Source organism: Erinaceus europaeus, chromosome 12, assembly GCF_950295315.1.
Source record: "Erinaceus europaeus chromosome 12, mEriEur2.1, whole genome shotgun sequence".
Taxonomy (NCBI): domain Eukaryota; kingdom Metazoa; phylum Chordata; class Mammalia; order Eulipotyphla; family Erinaceidae; genus Erinaceus; species Erinaceus europaeus.
This window is the reverse complement of record NC_080173.1, coordinates 18,944,091-18,970,186: the sequence shown is the minus strand read 5'-3', so window position 1 is coordinate 18,970,186 and position 26,096 is coordinate 18,944,091. Positions and strand designations below refer to the sequence as shown.

Genomic DNA, 26,096 nt, shown 5'->3' with positions numbered 1-26,096 from the left:
TCCAACAATGATGACATCAATAACAACAATAATAACTACAACAACAATAAAACAACAAAGGCAACAAAATGGAAAAAAAAAGCAAATTAAATAAAAAAAGAAATCTTTAAAAAACAAAGTATCAGGTAGTTATCCTGCTAGACAGAAACCTTTTTTTAAAAGAATGTTTATTTATTGTATAGAAATAGTCAGAAATAGAGAGGAAGGGGGAGACAAAGAGGGAAAGAGACAGGAAGATACCTGCAACCCTGCTTTACTACTCACAAAACTTTCCCCCTGCACGTGGGGACCAGTGGCTCAAACCTAGGTCCTTGCGCACTGCAACGTGTGCACTTAACCAGGTGCACCACCATCCGGTCCCAACAGAAATATTTCTTAGAGGGCAGGTAGTTTTCCTCTATTTGGCAAGTCAAAAATTTATTTGGCAAATCAAATTTGGCCCTGGGTAAGTTAAACCCTAGCAGGGCAGTGAAACTTCTATCCTAGAAAAAGGAACACATTGTTGATGGATAGCTCACTATCATTGTCATGGTTCCAAGGAGCAGTGTTTTCACTTCTGGATTAAATTGTGTTTATCCTTGGTAGGGATAGTAGACCTGTGCTTGTACTTTTATTTCACCAATAAATTATTTTACTTTTTTTTTTCTAGTTAGCATCATTAGTTTGGATTTTCTGCATTCTGAATGGGGACTTCCCAAGGTTGCACAACTTCACTAGTCCCTACGCCACCTTTATGCAGTGCTTCTCCTTCCATGTTTGTTGAATAAATACCACTTCACTGGCCACAACAGTACACTCACCACCACAGCCGCCTTATCTTTCATAATTTTGTTCCTAGACCAGCAGCCTCAGCATCACTTAGAGACTTGTTGGAAATGTCTCTAACCCAGACCTGCTATATCTTGACACTGTGGTGCTGTGTCCTAGCAGTCTACGCTTTAAGAAGCTTCCTTAAAGGGGGGCTGATAGCACACTCACTTTGAGAACCACTGCATTAATGCTCCTATTATAAATCTCTTGTCTCCACATTGAATCATTCTTGTTTTGCTGTTTTACTTATATATTTTACCAGAGCACTGCTCAGCTCTGGCTTATGGTGGTACTGGAGATTGAATGTGGGGCCTTTGGCGCTTCAGGCATGAAAGTCTTTTCGCATGACCATTATGTTGCTTCCCCACCCAGTTTTGCTATTTTAGACTAGACAAAATTAGATTGATTTGAATACTTTCAATTAAAAATAGTTAAAGATGTATAGACACTGGGCCCTCAACCCCCTTATTTTAATTTTTTTTCTCCTCCAAATTGGTTTAGACAATACATCTGTTGACATGGGTACAATCTGTTGACATGGGTACAATTTCTGATCTCCCTGTGATCAAGGAGTGCACACTGCTCCCACCTCCAGTTTAGGTCCATCTCTGCTGTCAAGCATCAAGATCCCAACATCTTCTCTGTCCCCTCCAGTCTCCTCCTCTCTTGGTGTCCTTTGCTTTGGTGTAATAAGGTTGCTGTCTCCCCCCCAACCCCCTAACTGTCTAGCCAGATGTGATTATTACAAAGAATTATTAGCTGATAGTCGATTTAAAAAAAAGATTCCCCTCTAGAAAGCTAATGATCAGTTCTTTGTTAGTGAATCTGTATAGAATTCTTGGTTGTCTGAATGTAATTTCTGAGTGACTTGGTGTATACCTAGCTTTATTACCCTGACAAGCTCTGACCTAAATCTCAAGAGGCCTATAGTTTAATTTAGACTGAAATTTAATTTAATTTAGACTAGAATCATTTGACTGAAAGATTTGAAAAAATACAGTGACGGTGGTTTTGAGCTTGTCCACATGACCAAATTGTTTTTCACAAAACTTCTGCTGAATTAAATTTGAAATATGACTGTCAGCCTGTTTTTGCATCTTAATGAATTCCAGACAGTTTTGTAGAATGTGGGAGCTTCCAAAACAAAGGGTTGGGATGACTGTAACCAGCCAGCATCTGTTTTGTCACACATCAGGGTGTCCTGACATAAGTCTTTCCTTCTATTCTGAGTCTCTCCAGGCCATTCTCTTCTCTAAGAAATATAGACTGAAAAGGAAGGCAAGGGCAATGTTGTATCAGACAAATAGTGACTACAGAAAATTTCCAGATTCCTTATTTTCAATGATATCAAACTTATCTGTTTAATCCCCTTAGACCCAGGCTTCTTGATTCCCCCCCCCCCCTTTGACTCCATGCTGACCTCTGGTATATCCTTATTTGAAACTGATCAAGAGTTCTGACTGACCTGTTCAGCCTAAAATTCTGAATTTGAGAGTAAGAAAAATTTTAGCATAAATTCCCATTTGACTACTTAGTAACTTTTTAAATTTTTGAACAAGATTCAGCCTTTTAGACCCTATTTCAGCATGTGGCAAAGTGGGGCTCATGAATAATAATGTGATCTAAGGGATAAGGCAAGTGTATGGATTAAAAGAAATACCAATAGTTATATATGTATTCAGCCCAAATCTGCCCCTAGTCAACGTTTCCTAACTTAGAGTGGTTGTCTCTGTAACCATATAGCATAAACAAAGTTTCTGATTTGAAATTAATTTTTACTTTTAGATATTTTAACAAGAAAAAGCAACTAAAGGTGCAGGGTCAATAGCATAGAAAAGAAAAGAAAGGGAGTTGGGCTGTAGCGCAGTGGGTTAAGCGCAGGTAGCACAAAGCACAAGGACCGGCATAAGGATCCTAGTTCGAACCCCAGCTCCCCACCTGCAGGGGAGTCGCTTCACAGGCGGTGAAGCAGGTCTGCAGGTGTCTATCTTTCTCTCCTCCTCTCTGTCTTCCCCTCCTCTCTCCATTTCTCTCTGTCCTATCCAATAACGACAACAACAATAATAACTACAACAATAAAAAAAACAGCAAGGGCAACAAAAGGGAATAAATAAAATAAAATAAATATTTTAAAAAAATTTTTAAAAATTAAAAAAATAAAAAAAATAAAAGAAAAAGAAAGAAAAAGCAACTAAATAATAACAAGAAATGAAGGAACTTCATGAAAGAGAAGAGAGGGCAGTCAAAATAGTCCCTACGCTAAATAATCAGGATCTCAGAAAGTTGATGCAGGTCAAATAGTGGTGACCCTGTGATAGTCACAGGGAGGTGACTAGAGATGGCACGTGATACTTACAGGTAAGGTGGCACTATGTTACCCGAACAATCTTTGTCTTTATCAGCATGTTTCCTTTCATTATAATTATGGGCTAGAGCTAAGTGGAGGGATGAATACTAAGATGCACTAATTGAGGTTGTGCAACAACATGCCTTGTATCATCTGAGCTCTGTTGTTCTTGCCACCCAGGTATCTATCATTTCTAACTGTCATGCTTCAACTCTGCTTATGGTGCATTCCTGCGTTATCTTTCACATGGAGCACAATAGCCTTTTTTTTTTTTTTAAATAGCTATCTTTACCCAGTTTATGGCATTAGAGTGTCTATAATGCCTTGCATTCTTGAGCCCCCAACTGTCAGCCTTGTGTGTCTCTACACACAAGGGAACTAATTGAATGGGAACTAATTCAATGACTACTACGAGAATCTATCTATGCATTTATGCAACATATATGGAATTCTAGTGGTTTGCACTTTTTTTTTCAGAGTATTTGCAGCCTTTCCTTGGTATTGTTATAACTAAGGAACACATACCTGTGGTTAAATAGTTCTTGTCCTGAGTTTTGTAAAGAAATATGAAAAAGACAGTTTTTCTTTTTCCAAGTAATTAAACTACACACCTGTGTGAACAGGGGACACACACACACACACACACACTCTCTCTCTCCCCACACCTGTGTGAACAGCGGTCTCTCTCTCTCTCTCCACACCTGTGTGAACAGGGGACACACACTTTCTCTCTCCCTCTCTCCCCACACCTGTGTGAACAGCGGACTCTCTCTCTCTCTCTCTCCACACCTGTGTGAACAGTGGACTCTCTCTCTCTCTCTCTCCACACCTGTGTGAACAAGGGACACACACACACTCTCTCTCTCTCTCCCCACACCTGTGTGAACAGCGGACTCTCTCTCTCTCTCTCTCCACACCTGTGTGAACAGGGGACACACACACATACACACTCTCTTTCTCTTATACTTCTCCTACTCTTTCTCTTTTTCAAGCAAATGTTACATAGAATCTGGTTCTTAAGAGTGAGAGTTTGTGTGATCAGATAATTAATGAACACAGGAGAGAATGAACGATAAGAACGATGGTAACACAGTAACTCATTTAATGGACTATGAGCTTCAAATTTTAGCCAGAGAACAAGGTGAGTCAGCTATGCAGACTAGAGTTGAGAGTCAGGCACACGAATAACTAGGGAAAGAGTAGCCATTAGAGATGAAAAAGACAATTTTGAAAGTTCTCAGAGTAGACTTATTTCTAAGGTATCTAAATAGGTAGACATTAAGAGTTCTCTTATTTATTTATTTTTAGTTTTTTTTTATTTACTTACTAGAGACAGAAATCAATAGAAATAGAAAAGGAGAGAGAGATAACCGAAGTTGTGCTTCACCACTCATGAAGCTTCCCCCTTCTGCAGGTGAGTTCACTCTTATTTTTCTAAGAGTCACAACTTGGGAGCTATTTGTAAGATTCTTAGGCAAAATTTCCTTGTCTAGGAGGTAAAAAGATACACAAAAAAATACATGTTGAGACTACTGTGGAAACAGCAAAAAGGACCAAACAAAAACTATTGTTGCCTTGGGCAAAGGATGCCATGGAACCAGGTCAGATATGATCCTTAATGGCCAGAGGAATCCCTTCAATGGGACCTACTTGGTGGCCACATTTATTTAAAAGATTCAAAAGATTCATGTGTATCCTATCCCATCAAACATCCTTCCTTTGTAAGTAGACTGACAGGAAATATATATTTTTATTGTCAGTCAGTCCTCACTTGGACATAAAACCTTATGAATAAGATTCACCAGGTACTTCCAGGATCTGGAATACTGAAGACTTATAAATATTTGTTAAACAGTTGCCAAAATAGATAAGGTGTTTCTGGTGCACTGAAAGAGAGCAGTACATTTTGGGGGTGCTGTTAAGTTTTTATAAAAAATGTTCTTTACTTATGATTTTAACATTGTTTTATATTGGGTTGTCAGAAAAGTCATGACACATTTTTGCATAGAAAAATGTCACAACTGTTCTGACAACCCAGTAACACTGATCAGAGGAGCATTTTCATACCCACACTTGGTACGTGTAACCACATTCCCCCACCAGAACCATGTGCCTTTCCCAACTTGCTCCATTATTTACCATAGCTAAAATATGGAAACAACCTGCATGCCTAAAATTAATGAGTAAAGAAATTGTAATATATATATATATATATACATATATATACTATATATGATTTTAGAGTAATATCTATACATATCACAATATTTATACACATATATTTATCATACATTATTTACCAATTCATATATATATATATATATATATATATATATATCTACAATCCAAAAAAAGATAAGATTGTATCATTTACCACAAAATTTATAGAATTAGATGTCATTATGCTTTTAAATTCTTTCATGAAAACTTAGAAACTGTCTTGACTTTTTTCCTCTTATTTACTATAGACCCTTAAGTTTTTCTGAAATTCAGTTTTCATATGGATTTCTTTTTATTTTTTATTCTTTTTCATGGCTTTTAGTTTTTATTTATTATTGGATAGAGACAGAAATTGAGAGGAGGGGGAGATAGAGAGATAGGGAGAGAGACAGAGAGACACCTGAAGCCTTAGTTAATCATCCAGTCATCAGTAAAACCCACAAATATGCAAAAAGCATGAGAAATACACAAAAAGCGTAGTACTACATAGTAATCAAAAGAGATACTTAGTAGCCTAAGAGGTGGTGCAGTAGATGAGTGCTAGAAAATTCATGAATAGTAACAGTTGTCTATTACAAATTATTTCCTACAACTGTTACTATTCATGAATTTTCAAATTTACTTACTTGATAATATTTTATTAGTGTTTTTTTTTTTCAGTGTTTTTGGCCTGTGGATATTTTTGGACATAAATGTTTTCAGTTACCCAATTAGCCCATTCTTAACAAACAAGTGCATGTGATCTTCTACTTTCTTGTGTCAATTCTTAACTGTCTACTCCTCCTTTATTTACATTTTTTTATTTCTTTATTATTAGTGAGCAAGAAAGAGCCGGAGCATTACTCTGGCATGGGTGATACTAGGGATTAGACTAAGAATCTAATGCTTAATAGTCCAACACTTCATCCACATGTGTGTGCATATATGTGTTTATTTTATTTATTGAGAGACAGAATTATTTATTAATGTGTATTAATGTGTTTTATTTAGATAAATTATTCATTATGAAGAGAGAGAGAAATAGAGTATCACTCTGGCATATGCAATGGCAGGAATCAAATGTCTAGCACTATCCACTGAACCACCTCTTAGTGTCTGTTTGTCGCTACATATTTAAGTTCAAAGAAAGAATAGCAAGAAATGTACTAACTGGGGAAGATATTTTAAAACACACCTGGCGTGTTGTAGATTGTACCTGAGGACACTTAATTTTTTTTTTTTAAAATCAGTTTTTCATATTGTACAAGTTAGCTAATAAAAATGTTCTATCCTTTTTAGATAGTAAAAATTGAATTCTTTTTTTTTGCCTCCAGGGTTATTGCTGGGGCTCAGTGCCTGCACCATGAGTCCACTGCTCCTGGAGGCCATTCTTTTCCCCCTTTGTTGCCCTTGTTGTTGTAGCCTTGTTGTGGTTATTTTTGTTGTTGATGTAGTTCGTTGTTGGATAGGACAGAGAGAAATGGAGAGAGGAGGGGAAGACAGAGAGGGAGAGAGAAAGATAGACACCTGCAGACCTGCTTTACTGCCTGCGAAGCGACTCCCCTGCAGGTGGGGAGCCCTGGGCTCAAACCGGGATCCTTATGCCAGTCCTTGCGCTTTGCTCCACATGCGCTTAACCCACTGTGCTACCACCCGACCCCCAAAATTGAATTATTTTTCTTTAAATACACACACATATATGTATATTTAAAATTTTTTTCTCATCAGGGCTATTGCTAAGACTCAGTGCCTAAATGATGAATCCATTGTTCTTTTATATATTTTATTTTATTTATTCATATTTTGGATAGCAACAGAGAGAAAATAGAAGGGGAAATAGAAAGAGAAACAACTGTAGCATTGCTTCACCACTCATTAAGCTTTCCCCTTATAGGTGGGGGCCAGGGGATTGAACTGGTGTCTTTGTGCATTGTATGTAGCATGTACACTCAACCAGATGTAACACTACCTGAAGCTTTTCCTTCTTTCTTTCCTTCCTTCCTTCCTTCCTTCCTTCCTTCCTTCCTTCCTTCCTTCCTTCCTTCTTGACAGGGCATAAAGAAATTGAGAGGAGAGAGGAAGATAGAGATACAGAGAGAAAGAAAGATACCTGCAGTACTGCCTCATTGCTTATGGAGTTCCTTCCTTCTCTATAGTTGGGGAGGTTTGAACTGGTATATTTGCACATAGTAAGCAGCACTCAATTGGTTGTGCCACTACCCAGCCCCATTTGGGTATACTTTCTGACTGTTCTTTGGGGACATAGAGTATGAGATTAGGGAAGTGAAAGAAGAGCAAAGAGACACTAAGGGGCCCTTGTTGAAGAACTCAGTGGAAAATCATAAAGTGGCTTACAAATCTTGGTGAGAGTCTGAGTGTTGGCACACACATTACAGTGTTTAAGGACCTGGGTTCAAGCCCCCAATGCCCATCTTCAGGGGGAGGAAGCTTTATGATTGGTGAAACAGTGCTGCAGGTCTCTTTCTCTCTTAACCTGCTCCTTCCTTATTGTTTTCTGTCTATCTAAAATAAGTAAAAAAGTAAATAAAAAGAGAGAGAGATTCAGGCTGGGGCGATAGCATAATGCATATGCAAAAGCCTTTCATGCCTGAGGCAACGAAGGTCCCAGGTATAATTCCCAGCACCATCATAAGCTAGAGCTGAGTAGTGCTCTGGTAAGGTAATGGAAAAGAAAGAAAGGAAGAAAGGAAGGAAGGAAGGAAGAAAAGGGGAAGGAAGGAAGGAAGGAAGGAAGAAAAGGGGAAGGAAGGAAGGAAGGAAGGAAGGAAGGAAAAAAGAAATTCATTATCAGTGAAGCAGTGCTCCGAGAATCCCCCCCCCAACTTCTTTCTGTCCTATCAAATAATGAAATAAAAATCAAAAAGAGAATGGTCATAAGGAGAGTTAGATTTATACTATAAATAGTCCTAGTGATGCATAAAAAGGGAAAAAAAGAAAAGTCATGAAGCTGAAATAGTAAGAGTGAATAAATCAGACCTAGTTGAATTATAAGCATAAGCCTTATGTTTCATCTGTTAAGTACTATGTTAAGTATTTCAAGTGCTTTATATAATTAATATTTAATAAGAGGTAGATAAAATCCCATGTTATAGGTGAAGAAACTGGGACTTGGTTATATTGTCATTTTCTCAAAGTCACTGAATAGAACTACGAGCTGAATTGAGGATTGTCTGTCTTCACAGCTCACTTTTTAAACTATTGTGTGTCAGTGCCTACTATATTTACTGGGGGATAGAGTGAGAGGCAGGACAGGAAGTGATAATGGACAACTTCTGTTGATTTTGGAATGAAAGGTAGACTGCATTTCTGATGAAGTAAAGACAAGATACTAGGTGTGTCTGAAGTTCTGAGTCCAAGATAAATAAATCTGTCCATTAAAGGTACTCACAACATGCTTGGCTGCAGTGTTTGTTTTAATACTATTTATGAAGAAGTAAGGAGATAGACAATGAAGTCTCCAAGAAAGGTAGCAAAAGATGGAGTCATGGATACTTAATCTCATTCACAAGGGTGCCATAAGTAATTTGTAGATTTTCCTCATTCCTCACTGAAGGTCCTCAAATGTGTTAATTGATAATATCAAGATATCTTGCCAATTTATGGTCTGTCACTGAATATATAAGTTCTGAAAACTTGATGTTTTTTTTAAATCATGATTTCTTTCTTCACCTCCATAACCTGAATTGTTAATTGTTTTTCTGTGTATGTTCATAAAGTTGTAGCCAATCTATTCCATTCTGTACTGTTTATCTTTGAATGCCAAAGGTCTTGAAACATCATAATGTTGTGTAATGAACATAACTTCTGCCATGACATGTGGGTGTTAAGAGCATTAGTCACTGCAAAGTATTGAGTTAAATATTTTCAATAAAAGGATACAGTGACCTAATAGAGAGGAAGAAGTTGTAAAAATACTAGTTGATGGCTTTAATGGTGAACCATATACTTAGTGGGTTCCATCAGGAGTGTGCTGGTGATTCACAGAATGAATGTTGAAGCATTTTTACTCTTATTAGTGAGAGAGGAGAAATGGGAAAAAATACATTTCTTTAGTTCTTATACATATAAAGAGAAGGTAAACCATTTGAATTTCCAGTGTTTTTGTTTTCAGCTTACAACCATATTTTCAGCTACCATGAGATATAGTACTGATTTCCATGAGACAGTATCTAACTCACCTCCTGGTTTTCATCCTGCTGGAAAGCCCTGAGCTGTGCTCTTTTTTTTTTGACACACCGTCTGCTTATCCTTTGTAACACCATCAGAGAACCAGGGATTTCCTGAACAAGGGAGGTAGATCTTAACCTGTGGAGTTGATTTTATGAAGAGTTTTGGTCAGCATTAGTCATTGTGAAACTATGTATCTGCTGCCCTGGTTTATCTCTGTAGACAACTACTGATGGTAAAAGATTGACTCCTCATTTCTCTATGTCTCTGGGCACCTAAAGAAGTTAGAGGTACTTTGACTGGCTTCTTTGCTGGAATGTGTATTGAGAGTATTGTCTCGATGAATGTTTGATAATCACTTGAACTGGTTGATGTCTTATTTCTTGATGTTAAAGATTTAAACTGGAGACACCTTGTGCTGACTTCCCTTACCTTGCCAGCAATTTTCAGTTGTTCTGGAAAACAACTTCTGAGCTAAAAACATCTTTTCTAGAGAGCTTACAAACAAATAAATTGCTTTGATGTAAGAGTAGAAGGCAGAAACTATAACTACTGTTAATGATTTCTTCACTGACTTGTATTTCAAAGGATATTACTTAGGCTTTAAAAAAATCCCTTTTCTAATCTAACATACAAATTTAAAGTTATGTTCATGATCAGCTTAGGAATTTGTGATACTCTGGAGGCTGGAAGGAGCAGTCTATTTTCATCAGATCCCTTGCACATGCGGTGATATTTTTGAAAGAATTATTGATCTTTGGGTCTCCTATGCATTATTTTGGATTTATTTACTGTCATTATTAATTAAGTCTGTAGATAAAAAGGTAGTTTTGAATGGAAGCCAAGTAACCTGTTTGTAAAGTCTATTTTACCTTTATGATTCCATCGTTAGCACCTCCCTTCTTCCTGGCTGAATTCCCAGTCATTTTAAGTAGGCAGCAATTACTGGTTTGCTAAAGAAGCCGACTCCTGCTGCCAAGGATCCTATTAATTATCACTCTATCTCTAATTTAGCCTTCCTAGTGTTGAGAGAAGGTGCATGTAAGCTTGTTGCAGAGCTACTGCAATCACATCTTCGTAACATTCTCCTTCCTGAGCTGATTCAGTGGACTCAATGTTCAGCCAAAAGGCCAGGGCGGCCCTGGTGAGTGTTTTCAACTTTTTTCTGTTGGTTGTTCGATCGGTCATGTTTGGTATGTTTTTCTTCTCCCTTTAATTGTGATCTGAGTAAAAGCTAATAGTTGGCATTTCTCTTGGGCATTCAATCCTATTTTGGGGCTATTCCTGAACTCAAATGGTACACCTTGGAAATATTTCAAAGGTTTCCCACCATATGTATATGTGTGTGTGTGTGTGTGTGTGTGTGTGTGTGTGTGTGTGTATGTACATGTATATATTCTATCTGAAAAAAGGTGACCATGGTATTGTTATATGGAAAACTGAGAAATGTTATGCATGTACAAACTATTGTATTGAATGTAAAACATTAATTCCCCAATAAATAAAATAAAAGGTGACCATGGAATTGACTCTATACTTGTCTTCTAGAAGGTAATGCAAATGATAACCAAAATAACTCAGTTTACAAGTTTGTATGTAATAAACAATTTTTTAAAGTGATGGCTTTTAAGCAGTATTAAATCTTTGGTATATATTGTTCATAAATAGCTTAACTGTTTTCTTTTTTTTAGAAATGCTCAGTTTACTTGTTTCAGTATATATATATATATATATATTAGAAGTTCTACTGGATCATTGGATTAGGTTCAGAGTACTTATACTTCCCTTTCTATTTTTTTTATTTTATTTTTGGCAGTGTTGGTATTTGAAACTGTTGAAGTGATTCACTGCAAAGTGAATTAATTTTCCACATTTTCAAATACGTTTTCCAGTCACCCTCAAATCCCCCCCCATATGATTGTCCATATGTAGTTCTGTCATTCTTACTGGATCAACTATAAATGCTGATGTCACTGAATTTCTTAAATTACAGCTGATGGGGATTAACAGAACTTGTAAGAAAATACCACTTCCTCATTTTGCTGCTTTCTTGAGTAATTATTGTCCTTTTAAATCTTGTAGAAAGGTGGGACTTTGGAAGTTAAGTTCTCTGTTTTGAAGTTAAAACAGCAATTATCATTTTCCTTTTTCTGTTCATGTTTTTCTTATAAAATAATTCAGTTCTAGGATGCTGCTTGTATGTGTCCTATAATAACCCCAGACAGACTTTCCCCACTTGTGACTTAAAACATCAGGCTGTCTTCTACCCTGGGTGAAGGGTTTTGAATACTTCTCTTAAGTTAGTTTCCATATAAAGATTATTTATACTCAACAGTCTTTCTCCAGCTTCATCCTGTTAATGGTATTAGGTGAAGGGTTGTGAATAATTTATGTATTTATTATTACCTCATTTATTTTTTTTTTCCAGAGACTTTTGCTCTTTAATGGGCAGCTCTGTCCTTGCTGCTTTCTTGTGTAGGAACTTCTTTGTGGCAGTTCTGATTGCTTGATTTCTTCAAATATTTAGTTTTCTGATTTTCTAGTTTTTGTTCTAGTAATTAGACATTGGGGTCCACATTTTCTTGTCAGATTATTTGTGGTATCAGTGTGTCTCTGTGAACTCTGACCTGGGAGTTTCCTGGGCTTCTGTATGGGAATTTGGAAGCCACCTGGAAGTGTACATAAAGGGAGGCAGAGCCCGGCCCAGCAGTGGTAATAATGATTGAATTGCAGTCCCATGGAAGCAGAAATAGAAAGGGTTCAGCATTTGCACTTTCCTCTAGTGTTGGTTTTGCTTATTTTGTGTATTTGGAAAAAGCAGCTGTATGCAAACTGCTGACTTACTATTTTCTCTGGAATGGAAACCATTTGGATTATTTCAATGAATTTTAGCTAAGATTTCTTTGTTCACAGTATTAGTTTTGTTTTCTGGTATCCTGTTTAGAATAAGACCAAAATGTGTCTTTTTAATTTATGGAAATAAGTACTACTTAGTGCCACAGGATTTTTCAAACCAGCATGAATTTTAAAACTGTGTTTATTCCAGAGTAAAAATGGAAGCTTTTGAATGAAAATTATAGAAACATATGTATTTCCAGGTACTTATGAAAATAATTGGTTAAATTATTTAAAACTTCAGAGTAGTTTCATTTCCTGGTTAATTTTGAATGTTTATAAAGAAAAAGAGATTACAGATAGTTGTAGTGGTGATGGTTGGCCCATGTCTACAACCTTAGGGGAACTGTGGTGGCTTGCAATGGGGAGCCTGAAGATTCAGAACTCTGTTGGTGGGAATGGTGTGGCACTATACCCTTGATGACTTGTAACGTTGTAAATCAATATTAAATCACTAAAAAAATTAAGAAGAGAGAGAGAGAAGTTAAGGTTAGACACTGAATTGTGACAGTGCTACTTTCACCCATTCACTGAAACAGGTAATATGCAAACTGGAGAAACATGTATGAAGAAAACTGAGTGATATTGATTTGAGAAGCCAGTAGAACCGGTGTGTGAAAACAGTACATTAGAAATGCAGCTCCGGCTTTAAAAAGAATCAGTAAATAATTTGGGTGTTAAAAAAAAAGAAAAAGAGATTAAGCAGAAAAAAATTTACATTACAACTATGTACCTGTACTATTTGATATAAGATAGTAACTGATCCTTTTTCTAGATAGTATAGGTAGATTGTATTTAATTTGACTTTTAGTAGTGATACTTGGATTAGAGATCTATCTGTATATCAGAACTTTTAAGCTCTAGCTTGAGTTCTGGAGCAGAAGTAATGATTGTTCAACCTCTGAAAAATGTACTCTATAGTATCTGTAAAACTTAGTCACTACATTCTTCTGACATTGTGATGATGAATCCTTTAAATTTTGGCTTAAGAATGGTACAGTTTTTCAAAAATTATTTCAAACATCACTATGAAATTTTTGGTTAAATGAGAGTTTTTAGAAGGCTGGATAACTAGAATAGAAAGGAAAGAAAGGGAGTCGGGTGGTAGTGCAGTGGGTTAAGCGCAGGTAGCGCAAAGTGCAAGGACCTGCATAAGGATCCCAGTTCTAGCCCCAGGCTCCCCACCTGCAGGGGAGTCGCTTCACAAGAGGTGAAGCAGGTCTGCAGGTGTCTGTCTTTCTCTCCCCATCTCTGTCTTCCCCTCCTCTCTCCATTTCCCTCTGTCCTATCCAACAACAACATCAATAACAACAATAATAACTACAACAATAAAACAACAAGGGCAACAAAAGGAGTAAATAAGTAAATAAATAAATATTTTAAAGAAGTAAAGAAAGAATAGTTATGAATTGGTTGAGCTGTTTGAATAAAAAGAACTTTATTTTGTAGGTAATATCAGTAAATATGAGAAAGTAGAAATTTAATAACTGAGGGGATGTGGTCATTGGAAACATGCATTAGTAAGAGATAAGTATCAGTGCATCATATGTTTTGTTAAATTGATGACAATGATTTTTTTTCCTAAGAATTACTTATTTTTATTATAGAGACAGAAAGAGGATGGAGAGTGAGTGAGTGAGTGAACCATATGCAGAAAGAGAGAGAGAGAGAGAGAGAGAGAGACCAGAATACTATTTAGCTTTGATATTCTGGAGACTGAAATTGGGGCCTCTGTGGCATATGCTACCTCAGGTACAACAATTAAAAAATTATTTATTTGTTTGTTTTTATGAGAGAAAATAATGACAAAGAAGAGAGACAAATTCAAAGGACCAGAGCTTTACAGAGTTATATCATAAATGATTCACTTAGGAATTAACCCTAGCCCTAACCCCTAACCCTAACACTAAACACAAATGGACCCCCCCATACCCTGATGCATTTTATTCCAGAAGTGGAAATCATGTTGAATTTAGTGGTGACTCAATTAATATTAAATGAATGAATGAATGAATGAATGATTTGGGAGTCCGGGTTACTGGTTCAGCTATGCCATTAACCAGTCACATGACCTGAGCTAGACATTTATGAGGACACTGTTTCTTCTTAAATATAGCGAAGGGTATGGACTAGGTTGAGATGATCATGTGATTATTACTTTTTTTGTTAATGATTTAATAATGATTTGACAAGATTGTGACAAGGAGAAGGTGGAAGGTCTGGCTTCTGCAATTGCTTCTCTACTGGACATGGGTGTTGAAAAATCAGTCCATACCCCAGCTCCTTCCTTCCTTCTTTCCTTCCTCCCTCCTTTCCTTCCTTTCTTCCTCCCTCCCTCCTTTTCTCTATCTCTTTCTTTCTTTGCCTCCAGGGTTATCACTGGGGCTCTATGCCTGCACTGGGAGTCCACTGCTTCTGGAGGCCATTTTTCTCCATTTGATTCCTTGTTGTTTATCATTGTTATTATTGTTGTTGTCATTGTTGTTGGATAGGACAGAGAGAAATCAAGAGAGGAGGGAGAAGACAGAGAGGGAGAGAGAAAGATAGACACCTGCAGATCTGCTTGTGAAACGACCCCCGTGCAGGTGGGGAGCCTGGAGCTTAAACTGGGATCCTGACTCTAGTCCTTGTGCTTTGTGCCATGTGCACTTAACCCAGTGCACTACTGTCCAACCCCCCCTTTCTGTCTTTTCTTTCTTCCTTCCTTCCTTCCTTCCTTTCTTTCTTTCTTTCTTTCTTTCTTCTTTCTTTTTTTCCATAGTATGGTTTTATTGATTTAATAATGCTGACAAGATTGTAGGGGTACAATTCCATACAATTCCCACCACCATAGTTCCATATCCCATTCCCCCCCACCCCCCATTGAAAGGTTCCCTGTTCTTTATCCCTGTGGGAGTATGGACCTAGGATCATTATGGCGTGCAGAAGGTGGGAAGTCATCCCAGCCTATTTCTATCTTTCCCTAGTGGGGTAGGACTCTGGGAAGGTGGGATTCCAGGATATACTGGTGAGGTTGTCTGTCCAGGGAAGTCAGGCTGGCGTCATGGTAGCATCTTCAACTTGGTGGCTGAAAAGCATTTAGATATAAAGAAGAACAAGTTGTTTAATAGTCAGGAACCTGAAGTTGGAAGAAGCCAGGGAGTCCATTTTAGGAATATTCCAAAGGGCCTATGACTTTACTAATTTTTGCTTGAGCTCAATAGCTAACATGCAGGTGGGCTAAGAGTATTGTTTGGGAAGATGGTATGATAATTGATAATAGGACTTGAAAGCTGGATCAGGGCAGAGAGAAGCTTCCAAATGTGGGAAAAGTATAAAAGTACCATTAACTATAAACCCATCAATCTGACCTCGGGCCTATGTCTATTCATATTTAGCACAGGAGCCTGAGTAACCTCTGCATCCCTGTCATCCTGAGTTCACATTCCATGGTCAAAGCTAGGAACAAACTAGGCTGCACTCATTTCTGGACTAGTGTTCCTTGAGTGCCAGAGTATATTAACCCAGCCTCTCTTTTGGAGAGTGAGTCAGTCCCTACCATTGTTGTTCCACATTGAGGGCAAGGTCCTGTAGAGGCCCACAAGAGGGTTTACAATGTTGTTTCTGATGGAGATGACCAGTGACGGTGTAGAGAGGGGTCTGTTAGAGGTCTAGGCCAATCATATCTGTGTGAGAATCCAAGGATTCCCTGACTAGGGCCCCGTATGATGGGGTGGCCTGGTAGTGACCAAAAGGATCATTAAAGTGTACTGGTCTCTTGCCCTTATCCAGATTTTATAGTTCTTCCTTTATCTGACAAAATTGGCCATAGAGTGATTGAGGGAAGTGGAATAGGAAGACGAGGAGGGTATCTAGGTCTAAGTAGAAAATATTTGATTAAGTATTTTACGGTGTCTATTTTAGGTCTTCCCACTTGCTTGCTGCAAGTGACTTGAGTTACTGCAGACTATTAGGCATTTTTACTTTAAGGTATATATTTCCCTTATTTTTTAAACTTTTTATTTATAAAAAGGGAACACTGACAAAAACCACAGGGTAAGAGGGGTGAACTCCACACAATTCCCACCACCAGAACTCCATATCCCATTCCCTCTCCCCCTGATAGCTTTCCTATTCTTTATCCCTCTAGGTGTATGGACCAATGGACATTATGGGGGTGCAGAAGGTGGAAGGTCTGGCTTTTGTAATTGCTTCCCCACTGAACATGGGTGTGTTGACAGGACAAACCATACTCCCAGCCTATCTCTCTTTCCCTAGTGAGGCAGGGCTGTGAGGAATTTTCCCCTAATTTATGGATGCATGTGCACATGTGCCTTATCCCTTGGGCCCTGGTTTATATCTATGTTCTCTTACTTAGTTCTGTAACTTAGTTCCACCCAAAATGGAACTTAGGAGTCCTGTGAGCTAGGAAAGGTCTTACTAGAGTATTTTAGCTGGAGGGTTGGCATTCTGGCTATCATAAGGTAAATATTGCCAACAACCATGTTACTCTGTTCTCTAAAACCTGGTGTAGCCTTGAACCCTCCTGAAAGTTAGTGTATCAGGTTTCCACAACTCACATGGGCACTAGAGATGAAAAGCTTATTTGCTGCCTCAGAAGTACTGTCTTCCCAAAGTTCTTTGATTCAGTGTGATTTTGGTTTTGTTATCTCAGGTCCAGGTATAAATAGGTAGTCTTCTATGGCATTTATTGGTTAATAGGTGTTTATTTAAACAGTGGCAACAACAGTACATTGTACAAAAAATTACATTGTACAAAAAACATTGTTTCTCTGTTGAATAATTTTTTGGATGGAGTTGCCATGTGGAGAGAACTGAAAGAGTCCAGACGTCAATATTTCTTCAATGGAGCCAGAGGTGGAAAATTATACTTATACTGTTTTTCACTTTTACCCATCTAGTAAGTGATTGCTGACTACCTACTACGTGCAAGATGTCATGTTAGAGATGAAATTGTTAGCCTGTAAGTCAGTTTACCCTTTTTGTAACTGCTAGTGGCGTGACACTGGGGACAAAAAGAAAATGTAGGGAGAAATGTAAAGTCTAACATAAGAAATGAACTTTGAGTTTATTAATTTTTTTAAATATTTTTTATATTTATTTTTATTTATTTATTCCCTTTTGTTGCCCTTGTTGTTTTATTGTTGTAGTTATTATTGTTGTCATTGTTGTTGGATAGGACAGAGATAAATGGAGAGAGGAGGGGAAGACAGAGAGAGGGAGAGAAAGATAGACACCTGCAGACCTGTTTCACAGCTTGTGAAGCAACTCCCCTGCAGGTGGGGAGCCCGGGCTTGAACCAGGATCCTTATGCGGGTCCTTGTACTTAGCACCACCTGCGCTTAACCCGCTGCGATACAGCCCGACTCCCCTTGAGTTTATTTTTGAAAGATGACTTGCAAGCAATGGGAGGAAAGCATTCTAGGTAGACAGGGGACATGGAAACTCAACATAGCATAGTAGAATGCCCTGGGCAGTAAAAGCTTTGGAGCATGGCTGGAGCATCAGCAAGTATGGTCAGCTGTGAGCAGAGAAATAGCACCTGCACTGCAAATTAGAGAATGGTCTGGAGGGGAGCCAGACTTAGGGTCACAAAGGCCAGCTAGGGTAGTTTCAGTACTATTTGGCTCTCTAGAGAGGGTGTGATTATAAGAGGATAAAAATCTTGGCCACAGATTTCCAGGTCATGGGGCAAAAGTAAGACAGTACATACTGCCTACTGGTGATTGTAATTATTATTCATTAATCTGTTACATGTCTATTTTGTACCTGCACTTGGGGAAACAAGTGTGAATAAAATAGATTTATTTCCTTTTTCATAGGAAGTGCAAACTAGTGGATGGCAAAGTCATGTACGTAGACAATGATAGGTTGTCTACAAACTTCATGAGCCAAATGCTGTGTTCATCTTTGCCAAATGCTGTGTCCAGCTACTTCTCTGTAGCTAATTTTAAGTCTATCACCATGCGTCCTGCACCCTGTAGAAAGTTTTCAGCTAAGCCTTGTAAGCTAGAGGAAAGCCATGAGCATTCCTATGGGAACATATGCTCTAAAGTTCCACATATCTTTCAGTGTTTTGTTGACTCTGATGTTTTACATGTGGTTCCTGGCTGTTTAGTTCTAGATCAAAGAAGAAAAGCATTGACTCTTGTGTATCTTCCACATACATTTGGATCTTAAAGATTGCTTTAGTAGCTATTTCAAATTAGCTTTCATGCCAGTTTTTCAGGTTATTGCCAGTATTTGAGATTAAACTGCAGGTATTTGCCTTAAGGTAACATGACTGATAGTCTTTAGATAAGTGTCTTATTTCTTGGTACATGCCAGATGAAATGGTAGTAAATCAGTCTTCTCCCAAAAAAAGAAACATCCACATTCTACATCCAATCTAAGATAACATTTAGACTACAAGATGTCAAGATTCAGATGGAGAAACATAATAAAAACATTTCTAGGAAGTCAGATTCAAGTTCTCTTCTTTGAAAAATGAAAGAATAGAATTTATTACAATGGAAATAATAGCTAGTTCAGGTGGAAAGTATGTTTTTTTTCCATTATGTATACTTGGGAACATTGTATCCTTTTGGGGGGTTAAGATCTTGAGTCAGACTGTTGTAGGTTTGAACCAAACCATACAGATTACCTGTGAGTTTGGACAAATTATTAAGTTTCTCATTTTCTTTAGATATAAAACGAGGTAGTAATTATGTGAACTTTTTGTTGAATCTGCCAGGATTTGTCTCTGCTTGCTACTCTGTGATGTTGGGTAACATATTCTGTCTGTTTCTTAACTATCCTTACAACTGAAATAACACTGTTACTACTAGTAGTTCCTACTTCATAGAGATATGGAAAGATTAAGTGAGATAATGCACACAATGGCATAGTATCTGGTTTACAATACTCTGTTCTTTTCACAGCTGTTTTATTTAACAGCATTATGTAGAGCTTTTTAAAATGTACTATCATGTTATTTGATGACTTATTATATTTTCTCTGAAAGATAGTCACAAAATGTGCTCATTGCACTGTGCTTGATTTTTAATTTTTATAATTAAATATTTATTTTTCACATGAGAGAGAGAAAGAGACTAAGAACAGAGCACTGGTCAGCTCTGGTATATGGTAGTGTTTGGATCCTATAATTCCTGGGCCCTCAGGTATACATGTCCTGTACACTGCAGTATCTCCCCAGTCCTCCCTTTTCCTTTTAAAGTAAAGACTCAATAATATATTAGATTGTCCAGAAAGTCATGCCATATTTTTTTCAATGTTTTCCTGTGAAAAAAATGCATCATGACTTTCCCAACAGCCCAGTAGTTTTTTGAGTTTGGAGTTAAAATATTGAATGTCCAGTTAAATTTGAATTTCATATAAGCAGACTTATTTTTAGTATAAGTATGTCCTGAATGTTTCAGGGAATATTTTACTAAACATACCCTTTGTTCATCTGAAATGAAATTTAAGTGGACATCCTATATTTTTATTTGCTAAATCTAGCACCCCTACTGTGGAAATCCAATTTAATATTTTACATTTTTATCTCTACATATATTTTAGATGTATATGGATGCTAATATAAACATAGTGAATGAAGGATACCCTTGGAACTTACTATGGCAATAGTAACATAAATTTGATGGATTATTTTTTAGTATACATAGTTTGTCTGCCTTTTAATCCATTTTATTTATGTAAGTGATGGAATTTATGCTAGTAAATGAGTACTTGAAAATTATAACTATTATAGCATGTCTTCTACCCAAAGGAAGCTATCAATAGTGACACATTAGTGGGTAGGTATGCATTTCAGAGAATCCTAAAAGCTTCATCATCTTTGAAGGAAATGACCTCATTACTCTTACAGTCACCTACCTTAAGAAAAGTCATTGTCTATGGCTGGTGTGGTTTTCCAAGTAGGAAAATAAACACATTGAATGGTTAGTTTAATAAGTTAGAGTGATTTCATTGGACTTACATTTTAAATAAATTTCTTAGTAGGTTTGGTCCTAAACTACTAGAAGAGCAGGTGGTGTAGGAATGGATTGTGTTAGAAAAGGCTTCTTGGAGAATCATATTTGAGAGAACTGTTCAAAGATGAGAATGATTTCATTTGGGAAATAACATGGTCTAGGGTCAGGCTTAAATTTAACAAAGATCTGGGGGTGGCTATATTTGAAATGAATATTACTTAGAAACATCAAGAAACATATGTCACTGTATCTGACAGCTCTCTCTTCACTTGTGTATGATTGTATATGATCCAGAATTTCCAGATCAGAAACTTGACTTTATGTAGGAGGAACTGGATTTGTTCCAGTTTGGCCTCCTAAATATTTAGCATGCACCTGTTGTTATGTATGAGGTGGCCAGAGAGACTTGGAAAACATTTAGAGACTGTTCTAGTTGGTCACTTAAACCCAGCTGAAAGTTACTCCACTGAAATATTTTTCACCCAAGATGAACATTTCCAGTGATTGTTGATTCAAGTTAGACAAACTAAACTGCAGAAGAATTTAATGAGAAGCTTCTTATGAAGTGCTCTGATTTGAATGTTTGCTTAAATGACTGAAGGCTGGCTTAACTCATTTCCTGTTGAGATGACACTTGTTTATTAGACTTGTCCCAAGTCAGAGTTAATAGCCTTAATGATTTTGATTTTGAACGGTCCCAAATGATTCTCCAACAGTGTGCTATTAGCAAATGGAGAAATTTCTACAGATGACATGCAACATACACACACACACACACACACACACACACCTATACCTACTTCAGTCACCATAAGCTTATGACGAGGGTTGTGCCCAGATTTAGCTATACATTTGGAATCCTTGAAAATAAGAGTTGCCCTTGCAGTAAATGCTAAAACAGTCTAAAAACATTTTTAAAATTACTGTGAAATTTATGCCACTTAAAAATGACTTCAACTGGGGACTGGGTGATGGTGTATCTGAAAGTGCACACATTACCATGCGCGAGGACCCAGGTTTGAGCCCCACTCCTCACCTGCACAGGGGATGCTTCATGGATGGTGAAGCAGGTCTGCAGATGTCTATCCTTCTCCCTACTTTCCTCTCATTTTCTTTGTCCTATTAAATAAAATAAAACCATAAAAAAGAAAAAAGAAAAAGTGGTCACTGAAAGCAGTAGATTTGTTGTGCTGACACTGAATCTCAGATAACCCTGGTGACAGTAAAGAAAAATGACACTACCCAACCTTCAGAACTTGTTGAGATCCCCCCAAATTCTCCATCAAGTGATTTGAAACGTCACTGAGGGTTCATATTAGTAAGGAGATAATAAGAAATATTAAGTGCATTTAATTGATTAGCAGGTGCACTATATGAGAGGAACTGCTAAAGCTGGAAATGGGAACTGTTATTTTTCATTTTTTATGTGTTGTACTCTAAATTTGAAAATTATCAAGGATTTTAGTAACTTCTGGTATTTCGTTTTTGTAAATTAGGATTAGCCTGTGTCTTTTGAGTTTGAACAGGTTGTTTTGTGAACTTTTTTTTTTTTTTAAATATTTTAGGTACTAGTAGGATGAGCTATACCCCGGATACAAATCCTGTTGTGTTCTTAAACATGAGTGAACACAAACTGCTTATGTTAGTTTGGGTTTGTCTGACTATTGTTATTTACTTATTTTCTGTTTTAATACCTGGGATAACTATGTAGTTTTGGTTCCTAGTGCCTTGTTATGGACATTCTTCATACCTTTCTTTATGTATCTGTTATTGTTATAATTAAAGCTTCATGTTTTGTATTTAGAATGATGCATTGAGGTTTAGCTTGCCAACCGTTCAGATTTAATGCCAAATGTTGATTTGTGCCAGCAAGTTCTTTGAGACCTGGCTTTTTTTTTTCTTTTGGGTTGTTGTTTATGAGCAAATCAGCTGTTTCTGTTCTTAAGCTGAAGAACGCAGAGATGTAGTAATTTAGAAGTGATTTGTGCACCTGTACACCTAAGAGCATCTTTCTGATAAAAATATTGACATTTTACTTCATTCTTTAACCCAAAGTCATACAGCTGCAAGTGGGGTGCTATGACAGTTAAGTCATTTCACCCCTTTGTTTATGGACTTGCCATACACTGGGTGTCAGTGCAAGCTAGTACTGGAGTAGGCACATAGTGATGGTAGATGACACCCAGGCCACTATTTATTTCCCAGCAGCTGTCAGACATTATCAGACATTTCACAGTTCTAGAAGTCTCTGGATTTGGGCCACATTTGAACTCTATCCACCAATTCATTCAACCAATTATTTAAGTAGGAATCACTAGAGTTTTACTTCTTGACAGGCACTTATCTAGGTATTAGGAATCTAATAATGTTCCAAACTATTGAAAATCCTTATATTCATGGTCTTATTTGGTAGGTGTTGGACAGTGAAGGCCTGAGAAAATGTTATTTGAGTAAAGACCTGTAGGTGTCAGGAGTATTTGGTGGTGGTAGGAGAGGAAAGCTCGGCACACAGGGAAGGGTAAATGTATATCCTCCTAGTCAGCAGTATGCTGAACTTGGCTCATCAGGACAGCAGTCCTGGCTACGGCAGACTGAGCTATATATAGGAAGAGTACTGGAAATAGCAGAAATTGAGACTAAGGAAGAAATAAGACCTGAGGGAGGTAAATCCTGGGTGAGTCTGTATGGGGTTTGTAAATAATACATAAAATAAATATTAGTTCAGCCTATTGCTTATGAGTTAAACCCTCTATGGGCCTTGTAAAGACTTTGCCATTTACTATAAAATTTTTTTTTTTTCTGATTTCCAGTCAGAGGAGAAGCATGATCTGACTAACTCAGGTAGAGAAAACAGTGTGCATAGGTCATGTATTAGTAGTTTTCATCATTTAGGGACAAGTTAGCTCAGCATTCTAAACTTTTTTTTTTTTTATAAAGCAAAGGTAGTGAACTAGAAAAGTTTTAAAGTCTTCTAAGCTTTGACTCTGCCTTTTTACAATTATTAATCCATTCCCAAGCCTTTCATTTGTCAGCGTATTATTTTGTATTTATGGTTGGTTATATTTCCCTTTGATAGTATAACAACGAAATACAAATATATGAGTTTCTTACTGTACTTCTTGAAAACGTCCTTAAATGTCTCATGTTGAAAACTATGCGAAGTGTGCCATAATGACATGAATTAATCAAGTAATTATTTTCTGTGTGGTACCATGGGACCACCCAGGGCCTCATGTATGCATGATACTACACAACTGCCTCTTTGACTCAATTTTTTAAAAAATTTTATTAGTAATTTAATATTGATTTACAAAATTACATGTCGAGGGTATAATTTCATACTGTTCCCACCACCAGATTTCTGAATTCCCAATCTCTCCATCACTGACCACAGCAGCTCTCTGAAGGTTGCAGACATGGGTTAACCATCATCTCTGCAGCTATCCACATTCGTACTTGCCCCCTTTTTCTCCCAGGTCTAGTTCTCTCTTCCCCCAGCAAGCCACACATAACCCCATTACTACATCCAAATGTCCCTCCCTTTTCCCACCTCTCTCTGCGGTCCTGATAGAGCTGGAGTTCAGAGCCCTCTTATCCTCTTCTTCCTGTCACTTCTCCCCCCACTGGGAGTATGGATCAAAATTATTTTTCGAGTTCAGAAGGTAGGAGTTCTGGCATCTGACATTGCTTCTCTGCTGGACATGGGTGTTGATAAGTTGATCCATACCCCCAGCCTGTTTTCTGTCTTTCCCTAGTGGGGTAGAGCTCTGGAAAGGTGAAGTTCCAGGACACATAGGTGAGGACATCTGCCCAGAGAAGTCAGGTGGAATCATAGTAGCATCTGCAACTTGGTGGTTGGAAGGTGACAGGATATAAAATGAGAAAAAATGGTTAATGAACAGGAATCAATACGTAGGGACAAAACAGATGAAATTAGGGATCTTAGGTTGGAAGGGAGTTAGGAAGTCCATTTTAGGCATGTTTCTAGGGGCCCACGCCTCTGTTTTTTTGCTTGAGTTTGATAACTAACATGAACTTGATCCAACTCAATTTTATTCTGTATTTTATAAAGAATGAGGGAGAGAGAATGAGACAGTGTGAGAGATACCTATGCACCACTACTGGTCATAGTGCTTGTTGCTATCAGTGGAATACCTGTGTCAGTCCTGGGAAGCCAATCCAGGATCCTACCTCTCACCTCCCTCGTGGCTGAACCAATTCCTGGGACTCTCAAGGAATTTTATATATTTATATTAAAAGCTTCTTGAAAATACAGTGTGGATAAATATATATAATAAACTTTATCATATAGCAGTAATGGCATTTTTGTTACAGAAAGTAGATTTTTTAAAAAGTATTTCAATGAGCTTTCATTTGTGACAAAATGATAAACAAGATCCTTCTCTGCCTTTAAGAAGTTGAGTAGATCCCGGTTCGAGCCCCTGTTCCCCACCTGCAGGGGAGTTGCTTCACAGGCGGTGAAGCAGGTCTGCAGGTGTCTATCTTTCCCCCTCTCTGTCTTCCCCTCCTCTCTCCATTTCTCTCTGTCCTATCCAACAACGAACTACATCAACAACAAAAATAACCACAAGGCTACAACAACTAGGGCAACAAAAGGGGGATAAAATGGCCTCCAGGAGCAGTGGATTCATGATGCAGGCACTGAGCCCCAGCAATAACCCTGGAGGCAAAAAAAAAAAAAAAAAAAGAAGTTGAGTAGGAGGAGACACTAGTATAAAAAAACAGAAACAAAACCTCACAATGCAGTGTTTGTTTGATTGTTTTAGCTGGAGTACCTCTCATCTCCGGCTGATGATGGTGCTAGGGATTGAACCTGGGATTTTGGAGCCTCAGGCAGAAAAATCTCTTTGCATAACTATTATGCTGGCAACCCCCACCCACAAAGCAGTGTTTATTGCAGAAATAAATAGACAGCAAGTTTAAGGCCCATGACAGTCCCAGGTAGGTTAATATTCTGCTGCACATTCACACCAATATTCTTCCCAAGTGTTTCCAACATGTAGATAGTCCAAGTGCCAGAAAAGGTAGAAGGTTCAGGAGACATAGCAGCCTCTCTTCTACAGCCCTGAGCAATTTGGCTCTGCCCCAAACTTGCATCACATGATTTAACACACAAGATCCTGTAATTAATGCCTTTTAGAAGGCAGTTTAGGGACCATATTTTATTATTCAGGAATTTAAAAAAATTTTAGTGACTTAATAATGATTAACAAGATTGTAAGGTAACAGGGGTACAATTCCACACAGTTCCCACCACCAGTTTTGTGTCCCATCCTCTCCTTTGGAAGCATCACTGTTCTTTATCCCTCTGGGAATATGGGTTTCTCCACTGGATATGGACAACTGGTGGTTTAATTCATACTCCCAGCCTGTTTCTATTTTTCCATAGTGGAGTAGGGCTCTGGACAGATGAGACTTAAGGACACATTGGTGAAGTCTTATACCCAGGATTTTTATTTATTTATTTATTTATTTATTTATTTTAGTGCATTGTAACCCTTCTCTCTTCCATTTAGGATATTTCTTCTACTTTCTTTGGTGGTTTAGTGCTTCTTATAGACTTGTGCCCCACATAGGCACATTGCTGGTCAGTTCATGTGCACCTCTTTGAAGTGCTCTGCCATAGCCTTTGTGGCTCCTCTGTCATGTGACCTCTGTCAGGA

At 37.7% G+C, this 26,096-nt stretch overlaps 1 protein-coding gene across 10 annotated transcripts in view; it reads left to right on the top strand.

Annotated features, from left to right (window-relative positions):
* MITF (melanocyte inducing transcription factor) overlaps positions 1-26,096 on the top strand; it is a 276,773-nt gene that overhangs the window by 19,151 nt on the left and 231,526 nt on the right. For 3 of the 10 annotated variants that reach the window (XM_060202884.1, XM_060202882.1, XM_060202890.1), the window contains one exon: positions 10,559-10,688. The exons of 5 other annotated variants lie outside the window; for them this stretch is intronic. In XM_060202884.1, coding sequence (XP_060058867.1) covers positions 10,659-10,688 — 30 coding nt within the window. In that variant the 5' untranslated portion in view covers positions 10,559-10,658. Of the gene's footprint in view, positions 1-10,558; positions 10,689-26,096 lie in introns of those variants that run through there. 2 more of the 10 variants (XM_007523315.3, XM_060202887.1) reach the window with 2 other exon arrangements.